Here is a 21,570-nt window from a genome sequence, read left to right as displayed (position 1 = left end):
GTGTGTATTACAGTATTAATGTCAATACAAAAACAGTCTTCATTTCGTAAAAATGATGATGCAATGTTGTGTCCAGATCATGTTTGGCGGAATATAACTGGCACCAGGGGAATTTCCTCCGTATTGTTTTCACTCTCCGAGGACACTGAGCTACTGTGGTGCACAAGAACGATGTCCTTCTTACTGTCACTTTCTCCTTCACTAGTGTTTTCGTCACTAGTTTGTTTTTAAGTGCGAGCCTGCTACGCAGGCTATTTTTTTTTTCAAAATAAACACTGGTTGTTAGTAGGCTAGTTCCTTTTTTTTTGGGGGGGGGGGGTCATTATGTTTTTCTTTTGTTTGGAAGGGGGTCAACATGTTTTGGTTTTGTCTATAATGAATCTTGCCAGCCCACCCCCTGGCATAAATAATGAATGGTCCCTAAAGTCGCCCAAATTTGTTGTTAAAAAAATCTTGTCGGCAGACATTGCGCGCCATTTCGATATAAGGTAAAACTCCGGCTTTTCCCTGACAATTGTAGTTTTTGAGGTAATCAGAAAGCTAGAAATGTAATAACAGTTGTCGAGAATTTACTAAAATATCCCATATTAGTAGAAAAAAGTACTCAAACACACAGAAATAATGCTCTTGCTGATTTTATTATTATACCTCACATTTCTACATTTGCTTTTCTTCACAACAGCGTTGCTTATCTACCCTGATCGTGAGGTTATCCTTAGTTGTCCTTCATCGTCTTCTCGACCCATTCTTGAAGGTAGCGCACATTGGCATAGACGCCATAGTAGTTAGGCCTAGCGCACCCGTGCCCCCAGCTTGTAATTCCCTCGAGGTACCACTTGCCATTGAACTTGCACACCAAGGGACCCCCACTATCACCTTGACAGGCATCCACCCCTCCCTTGTCAAAACCAGCGCAGATCATGGAGTCGTGAATGACTGATCCGTAGGCCTCTTTACATTTTTTTTCGGAAACGATTGGCACTGCCGCTTCCTGAAGGTAATTTTGCATTATGCCCCCGGATGATATTGCTCCCCAGCCTGTAATAAAGCATTCCTTGCCTGGTACCAGGGCGACGTTCTTGTCTGGAAGGTTCACGAGCCCGACATTTTCACCAAGTATTGCGCTGGGCTTCAGTTTTAGGAGCGCGATGTCGTGTTTGTACCCAAATCCGTACTGGTAGTCTTCATGTACTTTGATCTTTTCAACATGCAGCTTTTGCGAAGAGTAGCCTATAAATGCATTTGTGTGTCCGAACCTACAGTAAAATAAACACAACTTATCATAACTGCCGGATTTCACATTTGTGATATCCAACTTGTCTAGGGTGTGAAGCATTATCGTTGTCAGCCGAATTCGAAAGAGAAATATATTATATTGAAATTTAACGTAAGTAGCATATTGGCCTTTAAAAAGAACTCGACTCCCTTATCGTTTCCACTTGGATAGTTGTCTTAATACCGTAAATGATCTTATAAATGCCTGGGGCGTCTATTAACTTTAAGGAGCCCTAGGGGGGTTGTTAAGGAATGTGAGGCGTTTATATCACTTTAACTGTAACAACTTCAACAATACAAAAAAGACGCGTAGTTTGCTCGACGGAGTAAGATAGAAAACATTGTTTGTGAATAGGATACTAATCTATTTTGCACTATTGCAAAGCCTGGAGTTGTCGTTCATAGTTCGATATCGATGTCTTCATCGTCATTGGGGTCAACCATGTTGGCATCGTTGGTCTCCTTGATGTCCGAGTCAAGCAAGAAACTAAATAAATTGCGTGATTTCACTCTATAGAGCGTTACCTTGGTTTTTGAGGCGATTCTTGTAGGGAAGGGGGGAGGGGGTGTCTATTAGACACGGGATGTTTATTAGAGAGGGGCGTCTAATACAAACTTCGCACCTCAAGGGGGCGTCTATTAGATTCGAGGCGTTTATTTCAGAGTAGGCGTTTATTAGATCGTTTACGGTAAGTATTTCTCAGTGTAGGCGATTCTTCCCTTCCTGTAATGGATGATAGTCATTTGTATCATATTATGTCCCAGCAATTCATCGATGTCCATATAAGTTCCTTCGAGGAGAGGGTTACTGTGAGATTAAGCTATTTTCTGACACAATACAAGAAGCTCAGACAGATTCAAACCAGTCCCTACCAAAACCAAACGATTAGGACACAACGCCTCAAACAACTAGGCCATTCCTCTGGCTAACGAGAGTATTGATTTAGTGTATAACTAAGTACAGTAATTAAATAAAACGTTGAAAGAAATTGGTTTGGTTTTTTACTTGCTGCGCTTCACTGCTATTATCCAGTTGAAAGCATTCTGGCAACTCTTGCCTAAACGTTCCTCTCACTATCTAGACGAGTTACCAACCCTACTAATAAATCGCCTGGAGAATCATTCTCAAACACAATGAGCAGCAGTGACCACCCATTGTTCATCAATAAGAGATCCACCACAGAAATTAAAGCCTGACTTAGTGAGCAGCCTAGCCTGCCACGGCCAGCAGCCTTCTTTGGCGTCTTCACCACCCACGATACGAGAACCGTCGTCCCTCAAGCCACAGTTGAAACCTTATAGGAGTGAGGAAAATAAAATTGTCATGACAAATACATTTTTTTAAAAGATATTCATGTGCTAACAACCCGTTAAAATGAGTGTCACATATTTGATGCGACATCTTTCAACATTTAAACCTTGACTGGCCCGATTTTAGAGTAGAGTAGAGTAGAGTAGAGTGGAGTGGAGTGGAGTGGAGTGGAGTGGAGTGGAGTGGAGTAGAGTAGAGTAGAGTAGAGCAGAGTAGAGTAGAGTAGAGTAGAGTAGAGTAGAGTAGAGTAGAGTAGAGTAGAGTAGAGTAGAGTAGAAGGGAGAAAAGCAAAGGTGGTTTTTAACGTTAAGGTTAGTTAAAATAAAGCTTTACTAATGCGATAAGCTAGTAAGACACAAAAATTAAAAGCTTAAAAGTTAAAAATGGTAAAAAAAATTTAAAACCAATGAACTGTTGAATTGTTGACACTGGATGCTTAACACTTTATCGGGGTTCTTTGGCTTTTTAAAAATAAGCTTTGAGATTACAGTTCTGGCAAAGCCAGCCTCGAACTTAGCGTTTCTCATTCTCTTTTTAGTTAAACTTTACCAATACCTTCCAAGTGTTTCTTCTTAGCAATTTGTACCTTCCACGCTACGTTTGTTAAAACATTTGTTTTACTCAGTTCTCCGGCTCCGTATCAGCTAAGGAAAAGGTGTTTCATTAGACTTAAAGTCTTTTTCTTACCGCTATTGAATGTCTTAGTTATTTTTAGCGTGTTTAGTTTACTTTGTGATTTAAAACGTTCTTTCGCTTGTTTAATTACTAGTAAGCGTAATGAAAAAGTGCTTGCCAGCTTAAACCAGATCGTTGCATTGTCATGACAAATACATTTTTTAAAGATATTCATGTGCTAACAACCCGTTAAAGCGAGTGTCACATTTTTGATGCGACTGTCACAGGGACGACGAATAAATACGATGGCTGGTACGTTTAAAACACAACTTTACTGAACACTTGAGATTTTCTGACATCTTACACAGCGAACAACACACACAGCTCGCTCGAGTGGAGTGGAGTGGAGTGGAGTGGAGTGGAGTGGAGTGGAGTAGAGTAGAGTAGGGAAAGGAAGAGTAGAGTGGAGTAGAGTAGAGTAGAGTGGAGTAGAGTGGAGTGGTGTAGAGTAGAGTAGAGTAGAGTAGAGTAGAGTAGAGTAGAGTAGAGTAGAGTGGAGTGGAGTAGAGGAGAGTAGAGTAGAGTAGAGTAGAGTGGAGTGGAGTAGAGTAGAGTAGAGTAGAGTGGAGTGGAGTGGGAGGAGTAGAGTAGAGTAGAGTAGAGTAGAGTAGAGTAGAGTAGAGTAGAGTGGAGTGGAGTGGGAGGAGTAGAGTAGAGTAGAGTAGAGTAGAAGGGAGAAAAGCAAAGGTGGTTTATAACGTTAAGTTTAGTTTAAATGTAGCTTTGCTAATGCGATAAGCGAGTAAGACACAAAAACTAAAAGCTTAAAAGTTACAAATGGTTATATTATTTTTAAAATCGATCAAATTTATCAAAAAACAAATGTTAACTACAAAACCAATGAATTGCTGAATTGTTGACACTGGATGTTTAACACTTTAACGCTGAGAGAAGTTAGTGTTAAAGGTCATATTATACCTGAACAATTTCCCCAGTGTCCGTCCTCAATATCATCCACGCCACACCATGGTATGTTGCCATCATAAGTTGTGCAGCCATAAAACACGTAACCGTTATACTTAAATGGGAAATGACAGGTCTTTCCATCCTCTGTTTGGACGCTGCACTCGGCTTTCGCATCTTCTAATGCCAAAAGCGAGGAAGCTAAGACACAAAAATTAAAAGCTTTAAAGTTAAAAATGGTTATATTATTTTTTAAATCGATCTTAATCAGTTTTTAAAGAAATTTTATCAAACAACAGATAGTAACTAACCAGTTGTTGACACTGGATGCTTAACACTTTAACGCTGAGAGAAGTTAGTGTTACAGGTCATATTTAAGCAATAGACCACACTTTCTAGGGCTTTACTGGCGTAATAAAGCCACGTGGGATGTTGGGAGAACACGAGAAAAGCTTCTAAATCACGAGCTGTCAGGCGAGTGATTTACAACTGATTTACAAGTGATTTTCAAATTTCTTTTTTCTCGCAATCGACCAAAGCAATCCCCACCACTGTTTCATCTTTATCTACTACAACTGTGGTGATCGTTTTTCGATAGCATTGTTAATGGCGACGTAGTCAATTCTCAAACTTGAGCGGTGTTGCCCCTAAAAAATCCAGTTGAGCCACCTTAACGCTGAGAGAAGTAAGTATTAAGGTCGCGGGGGATACGTTCAGCATGAATAAATTCATGAAGGGAAATTTTGCTTGACCTGCATCTTTTAAAACGCTTATTTCTCAGCTGTTATGGGTGCGATTAAGCTCAAATTTTACAGAGACATAAAGAAATGATGAAAGATTGTGAATGTCATCTTTTATTTGGTAGATTGCATTTAACGGCGATGTTATAGCCTCGTTAGTGCCAAATCGGGGAAAACATGATTTTGTGGCAGAGTTTGCGGAACGAGTAGGAGACAGCACACTGTGATCTTATCAAAAACTAATCAGTCAATACCTCTAGAGTGTCATAACAGAAGCGGATTTTTAAATTTAAAGTTTGCCAGCAAGTTATGGCGGTTTCAGTGTGCAATTTTGAATTCAATGTCTTCTACCTCTTTCTAAAAGCGCTCTTTTAAAATTCTGCTTCTGTTATGACACACTACAGTATTCATAGTTTACCTATCTGCAGTGGCAAGTCATGAAGTTCTGTATCCGTGCTGTATTCTCTGCCACAAAATTGTCGGAAAAGTCCAAACTTTGAGATTTCCGAAGGTGTCCCGACCTAAATACGATCATTTTGCCAAGGAGAGATGTAATTATGATAATTATATTCCACGCTTTTATGGTGAGAACAATGCGTTTTTTAAAAAGGACACGATTGTTTATGCCGAATATTTTTGTGATTACTCTGAGTTGCAGAAATATTCAATTTTAAATGAAAATAAGCTCAAAGACTTCCTACAATCTATATGAACGTATATCGCTAAGTGTTGTTTTAAATTGGTTAAAATATCAAAGAAACAGGGATTTTTTTACAAAGCACGCGCACGCGCCCATATTGTTGTCAGTCATAAATATCTCGTAAAGCTGTCGATGTCAGTCGTTGTACTTCGTGCATACGCTTTAAATAAATGCATAATGATGAGCCTAAGGTGTCCCCCGCGACCTTAAAGGTCATGTTATACCTGAACAATTTCTCCAGTCTCCGTCCTCAATATCATCCACGCCACACCATGGTATGTTGCCATCATAAGTTGTGCAGCCATAAAACACAATACCGGCGTACTTAAATGGGAAATGACAGGTCTTTCCATCCTCTGTTTGGACGCTGCAAACTAGATGAAAGAAATAGAACGTTGTTGTAAAGAAACTGTTGAGCAGAGTCAACGAGCTAGCATTTGTGCACTGGTCAACAACAACCGCTAGAACCCTCAGCTGTACATGTTTTGTCCCAACAGAGGAGGTATGCTTTTTACGATGTTCGTCATTTAGTTAATAAAAAAGTCGAAAAGGTAACAATCCTAGAGAAAAGGTTATAAGTTAAAATATCGAGATTACAGTTCTGGCAAAGCCAGCCTCGAACTTAGCGTTTCTCATTCTCTTTCTAGTTAAACTCTACCAATGCCTTCCAAGTGTTTCTTTTCAGCAATTTGTACCTTCCACGCTACGTTTGTTGAAACTTTTGTTTTACTCAGTTCTCCGGCTCAGTATAAGCTAAGAAAGAGGTGTTTCATTAGACTTAAAAGACTTTTTCTTACCGCTATTGAATGTCTTAGTTATATTTTTAGCGTGTTTAGTTTACTTTGTGATTGAAAACGTCCTTTCGCTTGTTTGATTATACTTGTAACGGTAATGAAAAAATTGCTTGCCAGCTAAAGGTGGCCCGCGGGTATTTCCGGGAGCGTTGGTGCTATTTTTTAAATCGATTTTTGGCCATGGAAACCATAACGGATTTCTCTGTTTTTTGTTAGTCGAAATAACAAATGTTTAAATTTTATAAAGCTTTAAAATTTGGAACAAACAAAAACAATGAACACGAAATATTAGCACTTTTAAATTAACCTATTTTTTTTTAATAAAACGCGGATATTTTCTAAACGCGAAGATAGATTTTTTTCTTATTGCTGTAAATAAGTTAAAATTATCCAAGAATTCATGTGAGCAAGTTTCAACGCAATCTACTGGGTAGAAATTTCTGCACAGTTGACTGTTAGATTTTAGCTTAAATATACTATGCTTGTGTATTTTTACCAGTTATTACAACAACGCTTGTGTAATGTTTAGAATGCATTGATTATTTGAAAGCTTAATATCAGCTAAAACAATGCTGAACATTCTGAAAAGATCGGAATCTCCTAGCAAAAGTAATAAGCAAATAAAACAGAAGAGGTTTACGGTGCGTAAAATGTATTTTTTTTTTTTTTGAAATATTCATTGTTTTTCGAACTACAAAAAAACTACCGTTTTTTTTTATCTTTTATTTTAAAGTACGAGAAAATCCAGCATGTACATTTCGTGTGTGTAGTCTTAATGCAACTCGCCGAATTTAATACGTGAAGATAGCTACCTTTCGACTTCCATTTTGAAGCGCTTTGGAAACCCTTGTGTTCCAGTTAATTATTCAAACTTGCCGCATTCCCAAGATTTTTTAGCACCTTGAAATAAACGGGCGTTCATCTCCAGGTGCTAAATAATCTTGAGAATGCGACAAGTTTGAATAATTTACGTAATGTTTAATAAATGAGCAGCAGTGTTTTATCAAGTTTAAAACACGAGGCGCAGCCGAGTGTTTTAGACTTGATAAAACACGAACTGCGAAGTTATTGAACGGCTTAAAAATCTTCTGATGTAGATCAACTCATTCTTGCACTAATATTTAGATTTGGAGTTATTTTGGCCTAGAAAATTGGACGTAAAGTTTAGCCGTGTCTTTATCAGATATAAAGACACTCATTAAACATTAATTTCTTTTGTATTTTCTTTGTGAATTATTAATGAGTTTTTTAATGGAACACAAGGGTTTCTAAAAGCGCTTCAAAATGGAAGACGAGAAGTAGCTATCTTCGCAAGTTGAATTCGGTGAGTTGCATCCAGATTGCACAAACGAAACTAGATAAGGAGTTTGTGTACATGCTGGATTTTCTCATACTTAAAAATAAAAGAAAAAAAATCGGTAGTTTTTTTTGTAGTTCGAAAAACAATGAATATTTCAAAAAAAAAATACATTTTACGCACCGTAAACCTCTTCTGTTTTATTTGCTTATTACTTTTGCTAGGAGTTTCCGATCTTTTCAGAATGTTCAGCATTGTTTTAGCTGGTATTAAGCTTTCAAATAATCAATGCATTCTAAACATTACACAAGCGTTGTTGTAATAACTGGTAAAAATACACAAGCATAATATATTTAAGCTAAAATCTAACAGTCAACTGTGCAGAAATTTCTACCCAGCAGATTGCGTTGAAACTTGCTCACATGAATTCTTGGATAATTTTAACTTATTTACAGCAATAAGAAAAAAATCTATCTTCGCGTTTAGAAAATATCCGCGTTTTATTAAAAAAAAATAGGTTAATTTAAAAGTGCTAATATTTCGTGTTCATTGTTTTTGTTTGTTCCAAATTTTAAAGCTTTATAAAATTTAAACATTTGTTATTTCGACTAACAAGAAACAGAGAAATCCGTTATGGTTTCCATGCCCAAAAATCGATTTAAAAAATAGCACCAACGCTCCCGGAAATACCCGCGGGCCACCTTAAACCAGATCGTTGCAATGAAGGCATCTAGTAAATACGCACATACATATACACTCAACAATGTACAAACCATTTGCAGAGGAGTATGCTAACGCAGATAGTAACAAAACCACGCCAATAGTCATTTTCGTTGCCGTCTTGATTTGTCCCGGGATTTGTCCACACCTGAAAATGAGTGTGAGAAACAGAAACAGTCAGTTAGTTTTATATAGTTATCGCACTGAAATTTTAATGAAGTACATTTAGTCGTATTTATATATATACTTAAGAGCCATTAAGTTTGTTTAATTTTGTGAATGGAATGAACCATTGCCGCCTTTTAATGATACCGCGCTCATTGACTTCCAGCACATTTGCTAACAATTGTTTAAACATTAAAGGCGTCTATTTTTATTGTGATCAGTTTTAAAAAAATTATTTGTACGTCACGACCCTTTGAAATCAAAATGAAAAAAGAAAATAAGCGCCACTTAACACCTTGGCAGAACTACACAAAACATTTTTAATTAAAACCTTCACAGCTCCAAATGCAAAATCACAAAAGGAAAAATATCCTGTGGGCAGCTATTAAAATCAAGGTCCATTTAATAATTATCCTGTGTACTTTTTCATAATTTTGCACGTCAAAAACGAAACCCAAATTAAAAAGTATTTGCTTTTGGTGTCATATGAGAATATTTCAAAGTGGTGTACTGCTTTCCTGAATTCCATCTTTTCTTACCAGATTGTTAATGTTCCAATCCTAATACACACAATTATACAAGGCTGAACAAAAGTAGACCCACAAGTTTTCAGTAAGAAGTCACTCCTTTAGACTTCTTGATAACAATCATGACACTGATTCGAAAAAATAAATAAATAAAAAAATTCATATATAAAGTAAACCTCTTTGATATTATCCGCAGAAGCAGCTATCCAAGCACCAACATGGTTAAAAAATACAAACATTAAACTCCATTGAAATAACGAAAAACTTTTCCGAACGCATAAAAATAACTTTTAGATTTGTTTAATTTCGTGAATGGAATGAACCATTGCCGCCTCTCAATGATACCGCGCTCATTGACTTCCAGCACATTTGCTAACAATTGTTTAAACATTAAAGGCGTCTATTTTTATTGTGATCAGTTTTAAAAAATTATTTGTACGTCACGACCCTTTGAAATCAAAATGAAAAAAGAAAATAAGCTCCACTTAACACCTTGGCAGAACTACACACAAAACATTTTTAATAAAAACCTTCACAGCTCCAAATGCAAAATCACAAAAGGAAAAATATCCTGTAGGCAGCTATTTAAATCAAGGTCCATTTAGTAATTATCCTGTGTATTTTTTCATAATTTTGCACGTCAAAAACGAAACCCAAATTAAAAAGTATTTGCTTTTGGTGTCATATGAGAATATTTCAAAGTGGTGTACTGCTTTCCTGAATTCCATCTTTTCTTACCAGATTGTTAATGTTCCAATCCTAATACACACAATTATATAAGGCTGAAAAAAGTAGACTCACAAGTTTTCAGTAAGAAGTCACTCCTTTAGACTTAAATCATCATTCGAAAAAAAAATAAAAAAAAATTCATATATAAGTAAACCTCTGATTATTTTATCCGCGGAAGCAGCTATCCAAGCACCAACATGGTTAAAAGATACAAACATCAAACTCCATTGAAAAAAAAAAGTAACTTTTCCTCCTAAATAAAGAAGCCAGGGCTGTATCATTTTAATATTCTAATGAAATTGTCATTACTGATCATCCACTGCTGCCCAGGGTTATAACTGAAAAAAAAGTTGCAAAAAAAACTGTGGCATCGTAGGAAAATAAAAGTATTAACTTGCACGTGGAGTGGAGTTTTGAAACTGTACTGTGGATGTACCATTTTAACGATATTTCTCACTTTCCTTGTAAATCGTTCAAGATTATGCTCGTGTAAGGAGCAAGTAAAGTCACTGATTGTTGGCAGTTAACACATGTGGCATAAAATGTCGAGAAACTTACAAGCATGTAAAAATGAAAGAATGTGTTGTCTTTTGTCTTTTAATGGTTTCCCTAACTCCTCTCATCTGAAAGACCCATCTTTGCAATCTTTAATCACAAAAGATTTATATAATTTTCACTTAACATGAAAAAGTAACCAAGTAATAAATGTCTTATATACCCTTACCAGTAATGTTACGAATAAGATTCATTGTTTGGAATTTATTTGGGCTGGCAAAAATCAGTTTTACCAATTCAGGTCTAAATTCCGCAAAGCTATAGCCTATTTTAATAGCAAAACCATCCTCTGGAACAGCGGGTTTAGCCTTATTTAAACCCGAAAGCAAACGGGAAATTCATGTTACCCCGGGCTTATTACAATTTAGTTACGCTCTAGACAATATCCAACACAACATAAGGAAATACGGTTGACTGATTCACTACAACTAATGCCATCTGCTGCGGTGAAGTTAAACAAAACAGCACCGTGGCCAATAAACCTAAACGTTTTCGTTTGATCGTACGCAAAATATTAAATGGTAAGCACTCTTTTGTGATTTATTTCTTTATGCATTAAGCATCACAGAAAAAAGAAGTGCGTGAATGTTGAAATTCACGAAACTAAAAGACCTGAATGTGTTGGTTAGTCAATAGTCTTGCGATGTGCAATCATTCACAATGATTTTTGGTCAGTAAACTGACAAACTTACACTTTAATAAAGAACACAACTTTGGAGCTCAGTGGAACGTATTAATGGCAGTGAAATGGACTGTGTAAAGAGGACACTCACTTGTTAATAGCTAATGTGTACATTTCAAAAGCTCACTCCACCGGCAAGTTAATACTGTTATTATTTTTCAGTTATAACCCTGGGCAGCATGGAAATTCACGAAACTAAAAGACCTGAATGTCACTTTCGTTAGACGATTAGGATGATACGTTAGACGATTAGGATGATACAACCATGATTTCGATTATTTGGGAGGAAAAGTTTTTTTTCTGCGTGGTGAAAGTTTTCCTTTTTTAATGGAGTTTTAGTGTTTGTATCTCTCAACCGTGTAGGGAAATAACAGTTGTCCTTAGCAATTAGCAGACTGTCAAGGACTTTTCTTTTTTAATGTGTTGATAAGCCCACTTTGGTGCTAACTTTTTTGTCTTTCTGCAATGCTCAAGACATTCCGTTAAAAGAATGGAGACGCCAAAAATGTTTTGTTCTTTTCTTCTCCTTCCTGGGGCAAGGTCAAAAAATGATGGAGTTCGTGTGGTGGGTTGGCGTTGCCAGCACTTAAATGACTTTCTTGCTTTAATATTTAAGAGGCCGTCTTTCCGAAAAACACCCACTCAAAATCGCGTCCAAAAATAATTTTTGCTGAAACTCTGGCCACTGAAAGACTTTACCGAGGCTAGAACTAAACCAGATTTGGTTTGATTCAAAATGATTTTCTGGCTCGCGTTAGGAGCCATTAAATATTTTGCCCCTTTGGGCCTGCTGCAACGCCTGAAAAATACTGAAGAAAAATAGGCATTTTTCGAGCCCCTGTCAAATATTTCAGTCATTCGCATCGAACACCAATAACTTTTTTATCAATTTCTTCATAAACATTTCTAGTTTTCTAAGAAAGTAGCAACTTTTCCCTCGATTTATCTGGAAATGTGAAATCAAGGATATAATGACCACTATACTGATCGGAGTCGAACGAAAGTTAAAAAATGACCTTGATTTAGAAGCGAATATTTCAATTTCGGGACCTAGCTGATAACTCTACTCTACACAGCCGAAAAGTGTTGTCCTTTATCGGCTAAAATATGCATAATCACATGTACGTTTTCAGTATTTTAAAAGTTATGACCGTTTGTATCAGCACATGTGCGAGTAATAACGACGACATAAGCGGAAATGTTGTTATTACTCGCACATCTGCTGATACCAGGCTGATACAAATTGTCATAACTTTTGAAATACTGCAAACGTACATGTGATTTTGCATATTTTAGCTGGTAAAAGTTGACATATATCGAGAAGCACAGTAAAATAACACCAAAAGAAATAAATCTTAATTTAAATTCCGGACAAAATGTACCTTATTCTAATTAACAATTAGACTACAAGCCCGAGTTTTCTATGAGCAAATAGTCAACGAGGCGCAGCCGAGTTGACTATCGCTCATAGAAAACGAGGGCGAGTAGTCTAATTGTTTTAGTAGAAACTCTAAAGGATTTCAGTCCAAAGCCTATAATATTGTGCACTTTGAAGACAAAAATCAAGAAAATTTACCGCTTAAAGAGCTACGCGAGCGCGCGACTGTTTTCTATCGGCGAATAGAAATCAGTGGGAGAACCAATCAGATTCACGGATTTCCAATAGAACACAGCCGAGTTTCTACTAACTAATTTTAGCGCGTACTTAATTTCGCGAAAATTCGAGAGCCGAATTTCGCGATTATTAATTTTCGCGATTGCAGGAAGAATTAGAGGAAAAGTGTATTAAATTTCGTGACTTTGTCAGTGTTTTATGGATCAGTCATGCCGTAAAAGACTCAGGAACCACCTGAAATATACACAGGTCTTGCTCATTGTATCTACAAGGAGCCTGCAAACGTAAACTTCGAATTCATTGACTGTACTAAAGGGGTTTTGAACTAATTTACAAGCTCGAAACACTAGAAGGTTGATAGTCAAAAACAAGACGAAAAGATATTTTTAAAGGTAGATAGTTGCAGTTCCAAACATTTAAAACTTTTATTGTTTTGATATAAAATATGGTATTAATTTTCGCGTGTTTATATTTCGCGCAATGTTTTTATCGCGCGTACTAAATTTCGTGATTATTTTAAAATCGCGAAAATCGCGAAAATTTGTACTCGCGAAAATTAGTTAGAATAAGATAGACACAAGGGATATATTTCGGCAATGAAAACAACTTTTTAGCCGAAGATCATGTGTTTTATCCGATGCATGTGAGCATTTAGAAACCTTTGGATGAGATAACAAGCTACAAACAATTGTACTGTTGAACCCCTCCAATGTTTAAACAGTCAGTTGTATGAGGACAGAACGAGGAAGATGAATATCGTGGTAATCTTGTTGCTATCTGCGTTGACATACTCCGCTGCAAATCGTTTGTACATTGTTGAGTGTATTCATGTATTTTAAAAATGCCTTTATTTGTATCTATCTGGTTTAGGCTCTTACAAGAAAAGCAAATAACAAAAGAGTGAAAAGAATAATAACAATAACAAAGTAAGCCAAAACGCTGACAACATTGCGAGGACATTTAGGAACGGAAAAGAAAATTCTTTTGAAATCTTCGGATAACCAGCTACAGCTAATCACTGAATTGTTTTCCTTCAACAAGAGCGGCTGAGAAGATATAAAATCTTCTGAAAAAGAAGACACACTTGTAAGCGAGTGATAACATTAAATTGAAATGAAATGCTGAAACAATTAGCTCACATCTAAGCTGTTACCTTTTCAAAACACCAAAAAGTCCGGTCTAGCCTGTGTACAGCCGTCCCGCTCCGCTCAAAAAAGTCGCGGAGCCATGTCTGTTCCCTCCGCGCAACAAGATTACCAGGATATTCATAGCCGATAAAGGACAACACTTTTTGGCTGTGTAGAGCAGAGCTATCAGCTAGGTCCCGAAATTGAAATATTCGCTTCTAAATCAAGGTCATTTTTTAACTTTCGTTCGATGCCGATCAGTAGTGGTCATTATATCCTTGATTTCACATTTCCAGATATATCGAGGGAAAAGTTGTTACTTTCTTAGAAGACTGGAAATGTTTATGAAGAAATTGATAAAAAAGTTATTGGTGTTCGATGCGAATGACTGAAATATTTGACAGCGCGCGGCTCGAAAAATGCCTATTTTTCTTCAGTATTTTTCAGGCGTTGCAGCAGGCCCAAAGGGGCAAAATATTTAATGGCTCCTAACGCGAGCCAGAAAATCATTTTGAATCAAACCAAATCTGTTTTAGTTCTAGCCTCGGTAAAGTCTTTCAGTTGCCAGAGTTTCAGCAAAAATTATTTTTGGACGCGAATTTGAGTGGGTGTTTTTCAGAAAGACTACGCCAACCCACAACGCGAACTCGATCATTTTTTGGCCTTGCCCCAGGAAGGAGAAGAAAAGAACAAAACATTTTTGGCGTCCCCATTCTCAGTTGTAACGGAATGTCTTGAACACTGCAGAAAGACAAAAAAGTTAGCATCAAAGTGGGTTTATCAACACATTAAGAAAGAAAAGTCCTTGACAGTCTGCTAATTGCTAAGGACAACTGTTATTTACCTACACGGTTGAGAGATACAAACACTAAAACTCCATTAAAAAAGGAAAACTTTTCACCACGCAGAAAAAAACTTTTCCTCCCAAATAATCGAAATCATGGTTGTATCATCCTAATCGTCTAACGAAAATGTCGTTATTATTCCATGCTGCCCAGGGTTATAACTGAAAAATAATAACAGTATTAACTTGCCGGCCGGGAGTGAGCTTTTGAAATGTACACATTAGCTATATACAAGTGCCACGGTGTCCTCTTTACACAGTCCATTTCACTGCCATTAATACGTTCCACTGAGCTCCAAAGTTGTGTTCTTTATTAAAGTGTAAGTTTGTCAGTTTACTGACCAAAAATCATTATGAATGATTGCACATCGCAAGACTATTGACTAACCAACACATTCAGATCTTTAAGTTTCGTGAATTTCAACATTCACGCACCTCTTTTTTCTGTGATGCTTAATGCATAAAGAAATAAATCACAGAAGAGTGCTTACCATTTAATGTTTTGCGTACGATCAAACGAAAACGTTTAGGTTTATTGGCCACGGTGCTGTTTTGTTTAACTTCACCGCAGCAGATGGCATTAGTTGTAGTGAATCAGTCAACCGTATTTCCTTATGTTGTGTTGGATATTTTCTAGAGCGTAACTAAATTGTAATAAGCCCGGGGTAACATGAATTTTCCGTTTGCTTTCAGGGAGCTCCGATTTTAGGCTTGCCTAAATCTATATATTATACATACGCACTGGTCAACAACAAACTTCGGGGTCCTCAGCTATATTTATTCCCAAGAGTCGGTTTATTTCAGCAGTTACTTAAAATAGATTGAGACAATCCGTGTGAAAAGATACTAAATGTAATTTCTAGCCTGTGTACAGCCGTCCCGCTCCGCTCAAAAAAATCGCGGAGGGAACAGACATGGCTCCGCGATTTTTTTGAGCGGAGCGGGACGGCTGTACACAGGCTAGAACGGACTTTTTGGTGTTTTGAAAAGGTAACAGCTTAGATGTGAGCTACCTTATTACATGAAATTTTCGCGACACGTTTATTTCGTGAATTTCGCGATTCCAAAAAAATCGCGAAATTAAAGTGACGCGAACAATAAGTGTTGCGAACATAACATGACGCGAAAATAAAGTGACTCCCATTATGATAATAATCAAGAAAGAATAAGTTTAGTACCACTAAAATCAATGTAAAGGAATGTTGTCGTCCGAATTGACTCAAGAACAATAACTCATGTACGTACAAGTATGACCATCTTGTAGACATTGTGAAAACTGCTCTGTTGTTGCTTTTGCCAAAATTTAGTCCCGTGCTTGCGTTTTTGTTAATTTTGACGTTATTGTTCCTTTGGCGAAGTCGCTTTATTTAATTCAAGGGCATGGTAAATAATATTACCAAGAAAATGTAAATTGTGTCTTACTCAAAAACGCGAAATTAAAGTGATTCAAAATACAAAATTCTCGAAAAAACGCGAAATTTAAGTGTCGCGAAATTCCCGCACCTCAAAATCGCGAAATTAACGTGTCGCGAAAATTTCATGTAATAAGGTAATTGTTTCAGCATTTCATTTCAATTTAATGTTATCACTCGCTTACAAGCGTGTCTTCTTTTCCAGAAGATTTTATATCTTCTCAGCCGCTCTTGTGGAAGGAAAACAATTCAGTGATTAGCTGTAGCTGGTTATCCGAAGATTTCAAAAGAATTTGCTTTTCCGTTCCTAAATGTCCTCGCAATGTTGTCAGCGTTTTGGCTTACTTTGTTATCGTTATTATTCTTTTCACTCTTTTGTTATTTGCTTTTCTTGTAAGAGCCTAAACCAGATAGATACAAATAAAAGCATTTTTAAAATACATGAATACACTCAACAATGTACAAACGATTTGCAGCGGAGTATGTCAACGCAGATAGCAACAAGATTACCACGATATTCATCTTCCTCGTTCTGTCCTCATACAACTGACTGTTTAAACATTGGAGGGGTTCAACAGTACAATTGTTTGTAGCTTGTTATCTCATCCAAAGGTTTCTAAATGCTCACATGCATCGGATGAAACACATGATCTTCGGCTAAAAAGTTGTTTTCATTGCCGAAATATATCCCTTGCGTCTACCTTATTTTTTACTAATTTTCGCGAGTACAAATTTTCGCGATTTTCGCGATTTTAAAATAATCACGAAATTTAGTACGCGCGATAAAAACATTGCGCGAAATATAAACACGCGAAAATTAATACCATATTTTATATTAAAACAATAAAAGTTTTAAATGTTTGGAACTGCAACTATCTACCTTTAAAAATATCTTTTCGTCTTGTTTTTGACTATCAACCTTCTACTGTTTCGAGCTTGTAAATTAGTTCAAAACCTCTTTAGTACAGTCAATGAATTCGAAGTTTACGTTTGCAGGCTCCTTGTAGATACAATGAGCAAGACCTGTGTATATTTCAGGTGGTTCCTGAGTCTTTTACGGCATGACTGATCCATAAAACACTGACAAAGTCACGAAATTTAATACACTTTTCCTCTAATTCTTCCTGCAATCGCGAAAATTAATAATCGCGAAATTCGGCTCTCGAATTTTCGCGAAATTAAGTACGCGCTAAAATTAGTTAGAATAAGGTACATTTTGTCCGGAATTTAAATTAAGATTTATTTCTTTTGGTGTTATTTTACTGTGCTTCTCGATATATGTCAACTTTTACCAGCTAAAATATGCAAAATCACATGTACGTTTGCAGTATTTCAAAAGTTATGACAATTTGTATCAGCCTGGTATCAGCAGCCGGATGTGCGAGTAATAACAACATTTCCGCTTATGTCGTCGTTATTACTCGCACATGTGCTGATACAAACGGTCATAACTTTTAAAATACTGAAAACGAACATGTCATTATGCATATTTTAGCCGATAAAGGACAACACTTTTCGGCTGTGTAGAGTAGAGTTATCAGCTAGGTCCCGAAATTGAAATATTCGCTTCTAAATCAAGGTCATTTTTTAACTTTCGTTCGACTTCGATCAGTAGTGGTCATTACATCCTTGATTTCACATTTCCAGATATATCGAGGGAAAAGTTGCTACTTTCTTAGAAAACTAGAAATGTTAATGAAGAAATTGATAAAAAAGTTATTGGTGTTCGATGCGAATGACTGAAATATTTGACAGCGCGCGGCTCGAAAAATGCCTATTTTTCTTCAGTATTTTTCAGGCGTTGCAGCAGGCCCAAAGGGGCAAAATATTTAATGGCTCCTAACGCGAGCCAGAAAATCATTTTGAATCAAACCAAATCTGTTTTAGTTCTAGCCTCGGTAAAGTCTTTCAGTTGCCAGAGTTTCAGCAAAAATTATTTTTGGACGCGAATTTGAGTGGGTGTTTTTCAGAAAGACTACGCCAACCCACAACGCGAACTCGATCATTTTTTGGCCTTGCCCCAGGAAGGAGAAGAAAAGAACAAAACATTTTTGGCGTCCCCATTCTCAGTTTTAACGGAATGTCTTGAACACTGCAGAAAGACAAAAAAGTTAGCATCAAAGTGGGTTTATCAACACATTAAGAAAGAAAAGTCCTTGACAGTCTGCTAATTGCTAAGGACAACTGTTATTTACCTACACGGTTGAGAGATACAAACACTAAAACTCCATTAAAAAAGGAAAACTTTTCACCACGCAGAAAAAAAACTTTTCCTCCCAAATAATCGAAATCATGGTTGTATCATCCTAATCGTCTAACGAAAATGTCATTATTATTCCATGCTGCCCAGGGTTATAACTGAAAAATAATAACTGTCAAGGACTTTTCTTTCTTAATGTGTTGATAAACCCACTTTGATGCTAACTTTTTTGTCTTTCTGCAATGCTCAAGACATTCCCTTAATAGAATGGGGACGCCAAAAATGTTTTGTTGTTTTCTTATCCTTCCTCGGGGCAAGGCCAAATCAAAGTGGCTATAAGCCACTAAACTCGGAAAAGTTATTATGAAACAAGAATCGAAAACAGCAAACTGACAAATAAAGGTTTGCTAATACAATTGATGTTAAACTTTCTAAACTTCAGTTCACTTCAATTTGATTGCCATCAACTGACTGATCGAGAGCAGACCGAAAGGCCAAGAGATATTGTTCCCATCCGCTGCAAATTGATTTCTTTCTTTTTATTTTTATTTTTTGATTTCTGAAAGTTAAGACAAATAATAATAATATCATTGGCCATAAGTCTAGCGATTTTTTTCACCAAATCTTACTCTGAGAACTGGTCAAAACTCAACGAAATTGGGGGTTCGGCTTATAGCATTTCATCCTAAAAGATGCAAATTTGAATGAAGTATTCATCTATAAGCCGAGCGATCGTCAACAAACGAACATTAACAAACGTTTGTAATTTATTCTTGGTCATTACCTTTTTTTTTTAGTGGCGGCTCCTAAAACGCTATTTGGTTTTATGGAGCAGCGTTAGGAATGAAGTTTTTATTCGTCTCTTCTTCGTCGCTCTGGAGACTCTAGAATATTATTTTGTCGGCGTACGTGACCGTTTTTTAAACAGTGGAGAGCATTCGAAATCCCGCATGTCTTAAACAATTTCCTCGCAATTTCTTCTACAATTTCTGCCTGAGACTGTTTCTGTTCCTTTGCCTTTTAATGTTTAGAAACACCGCTAACGTGACTCTTGAAGAGAAGAAGGAATCGACATTTGTTTGACTAGCCTGCGAAGAGGCTCCCGAGTGGGGTTTCCGCGAGCGGAAGAGCGGGGCTCGAGGGGGAGTTATATAGCTCGCGTTCGCCGCTCGCTTCGCTCGCGGAAAAACCACTCGGGACCTGTTCGCAGGCTATTGTTTGACTTGTTGTGGCGACACCAGAAACTGGCCAATCAGAAGCGGTCGTCCCCACGGGCTTGGTAAACATTGTAACACGATCTGACAGAAATCGGCTGGATGTAATAATTTTGTTCAAAACCGAAAACTTATAATACCACGACTTCTTTGCTAAAAGAAACCACTTCAAAAGAGTTTGTTTCGATTGAATACAGGATACTCGACAAATACCGTTTACAGCACATCGTCGTGTTTCGTTTTTATAACATCTAAAGTTTACCCACTTGTTCTGGCGAATTGGGACGGTCTGAAGATTCACTGTATCATCCCGTATTCTCTGGCGATTTTGCAGTTGTTCTGAACGGTCTGTACCTCAGCAACAACTTTCAATTTGAAGGTTTAGTTGTTTGAAAACGAGTAGCTTTTGGAAGAACACGTGATTGTTTGAGATGTGATTCTGAACTCAGGTAAATTTTTTGTCACGCGTATGTCACGGTTCTATTTAATAAATTCATCTTTCATCAGTGATTTGTTGTTTTTTCAATACCCCCCAAAAAAAAAGAAAAAAAAAAAAAAAAAAAAAAAAACAAACAAACTAGAAAATCTATTGGGCCACACAGGTTGTCATGTCGCCCAGGTTGAGTGAGGGTGTGGCCTGCTGTCGCTTCGGCGCGTTCTCAGTGTCAGGGTGTGTGTCATCATTCCGCCTGTCACTCTCGCTTGTCATCCGGGTGCGTTTCCGCCGCGGGTCTTCTTTTGCGGTCGCCCCCGGCGCCCGGGTGTCGCGATGGTCCGTGTCTGCTCTGTGTGTCGTGATGTCTGTTTTCGCGCGTGTCGTGTTCCGGGTCGTGTTGCTTTTTGGGTGTTCTCGCGCCGCGCCTGTTCTTTCTCGTTCGTCCGCCGCTCTTTTTCGTCTCTTCGTGGTCGTGGGTGTTCGTTCGGCTCGTGTTGTCCAGCCTTTCTCCGTGCTTCTGGTCGTCCGGGGTTGTCGTTTTCCGCTCCTCCCTCCCTCGTTTTCTGATCCACTTTGTTCTCTGCTTCCTTTCTTTCGGCCGGACGCCATCATCTTGCGTGGACGGCCAGCCGGCGGGCCGCGGCGCTTTCTTCTTCGCTCTTGTGTTTGTCTGGTCGTGGGGGGTCTCTTTGGTGACGTCATGTGCGCGACGCTATTACATAATTGTGTATTTAACGAATATGTTGATTTGCTGCGCGTGGATTGTTTTATAGCTTGTAGAAAAAATTGGGTCTCAGCTTATAGCCGAGTGTTTTGAGTTTATTTTTTGTCAGAGTCTAACTGGTTCTAAAAACCAAAAGTTCACGATCTCGGCTTATAGCCGAATAAATACTGACATAATTACAATATTTCGGTTGGTAATTAAGCATCTTAACATTAAGTAAACACTTGCACGCATTGCGTACATATGTTTATCAGGGGAAGGAGTGAATTCACTTCGCCCACTACAACTCTTTTTCGAATTAATAATAAACGGCACGCATACATGCATGCACAGGCGATGACGATTTACAATGATCCAAGAAATTGCATTTTTTTTTATTCATTTTAATCAGAGTTAATAAGGGGAGACTGGTTATGAAAGCCGGCGGAGAACTCTTTGTTTGGATTTATGGCATGTCACGTGATCGCGAAAGTGCACAGAATTTCAAGATGGCGTGCGCAGTTCGTGGAGTCCACCTTTTGTCAAATCAGTGTAGATTGTGACACAACATGGACCTGGAAAGGCCCCAGCGGCACCCGGTCGGTGCCCGACTCTCGGTTCCCGGCTGGTTGGCAAGGCCTGGAGGTGTTTGGGACGGCCAGGTAATTTTATGCTAGCATAATCTGCCTTGTTTCAACAAAAGGTGCCCGGCCGGCTGGCGAAAAGGCTTGAAATTCACCAACAGCCACCCTCCCTCCCCCTGAGGTCCCCTGGCTAGACCAGGGGGCTAGGTGGAGTGCCTAGTCAAGCCCGGTGACAGCCAAGCTGCCACAGGGCTGCAGCTGGCTGACAAACACAAGACAATCATCATTAAAATACTACCATGACCTTGCTGTGACTGGCAAAGTCTGGTGAAAATGACACAAAAAAACTCCACTATGCCCA

The 21,570-nt window shown here is 37.9% G+C and overlaps 1 protein-coding gene across 1 annotated transcript; it reads right to left on the bottom strand.

The window, feature by feature from the left end:
* Positions 1-619: 619 nt before the first annotated feature.
* On the bottom strand, positions 620-20,624 carry LOC144640044 (uncharacterized). The gene is given in 5 exon segments (XM_078499278.1): positions 620-1,256; positions 2,360-2,570; positions 4,181-4,366; positions 5,830-5,979; positions 20,087-20,624. Coding segments are annotated over 5 exon segments (1,626 nt in total). The 3' UTR covers positions 620-715.
* Positions 20,625-21,570: the final 946 nt, after the last annotated feature.

The sequence above is a fragment of the Oculina patagonica genome, chromosome 2, assembly GCF_052425735.1.
Source record: "Oculina patagonica isolate OP01 chromosome 2, crgOcupat, whole genome shotgun sequence".
NCBI classification, from domain to species: domain Eukaryota; kingdom Metazoa; phylum Cnidaria; class Anthozoa; order Scleractinia; family Oculinidae; genus Oculina; species Oculina patagonica.
This window is presented reverse-complemented; position numbering and strand designations above follow the sequence as displayed.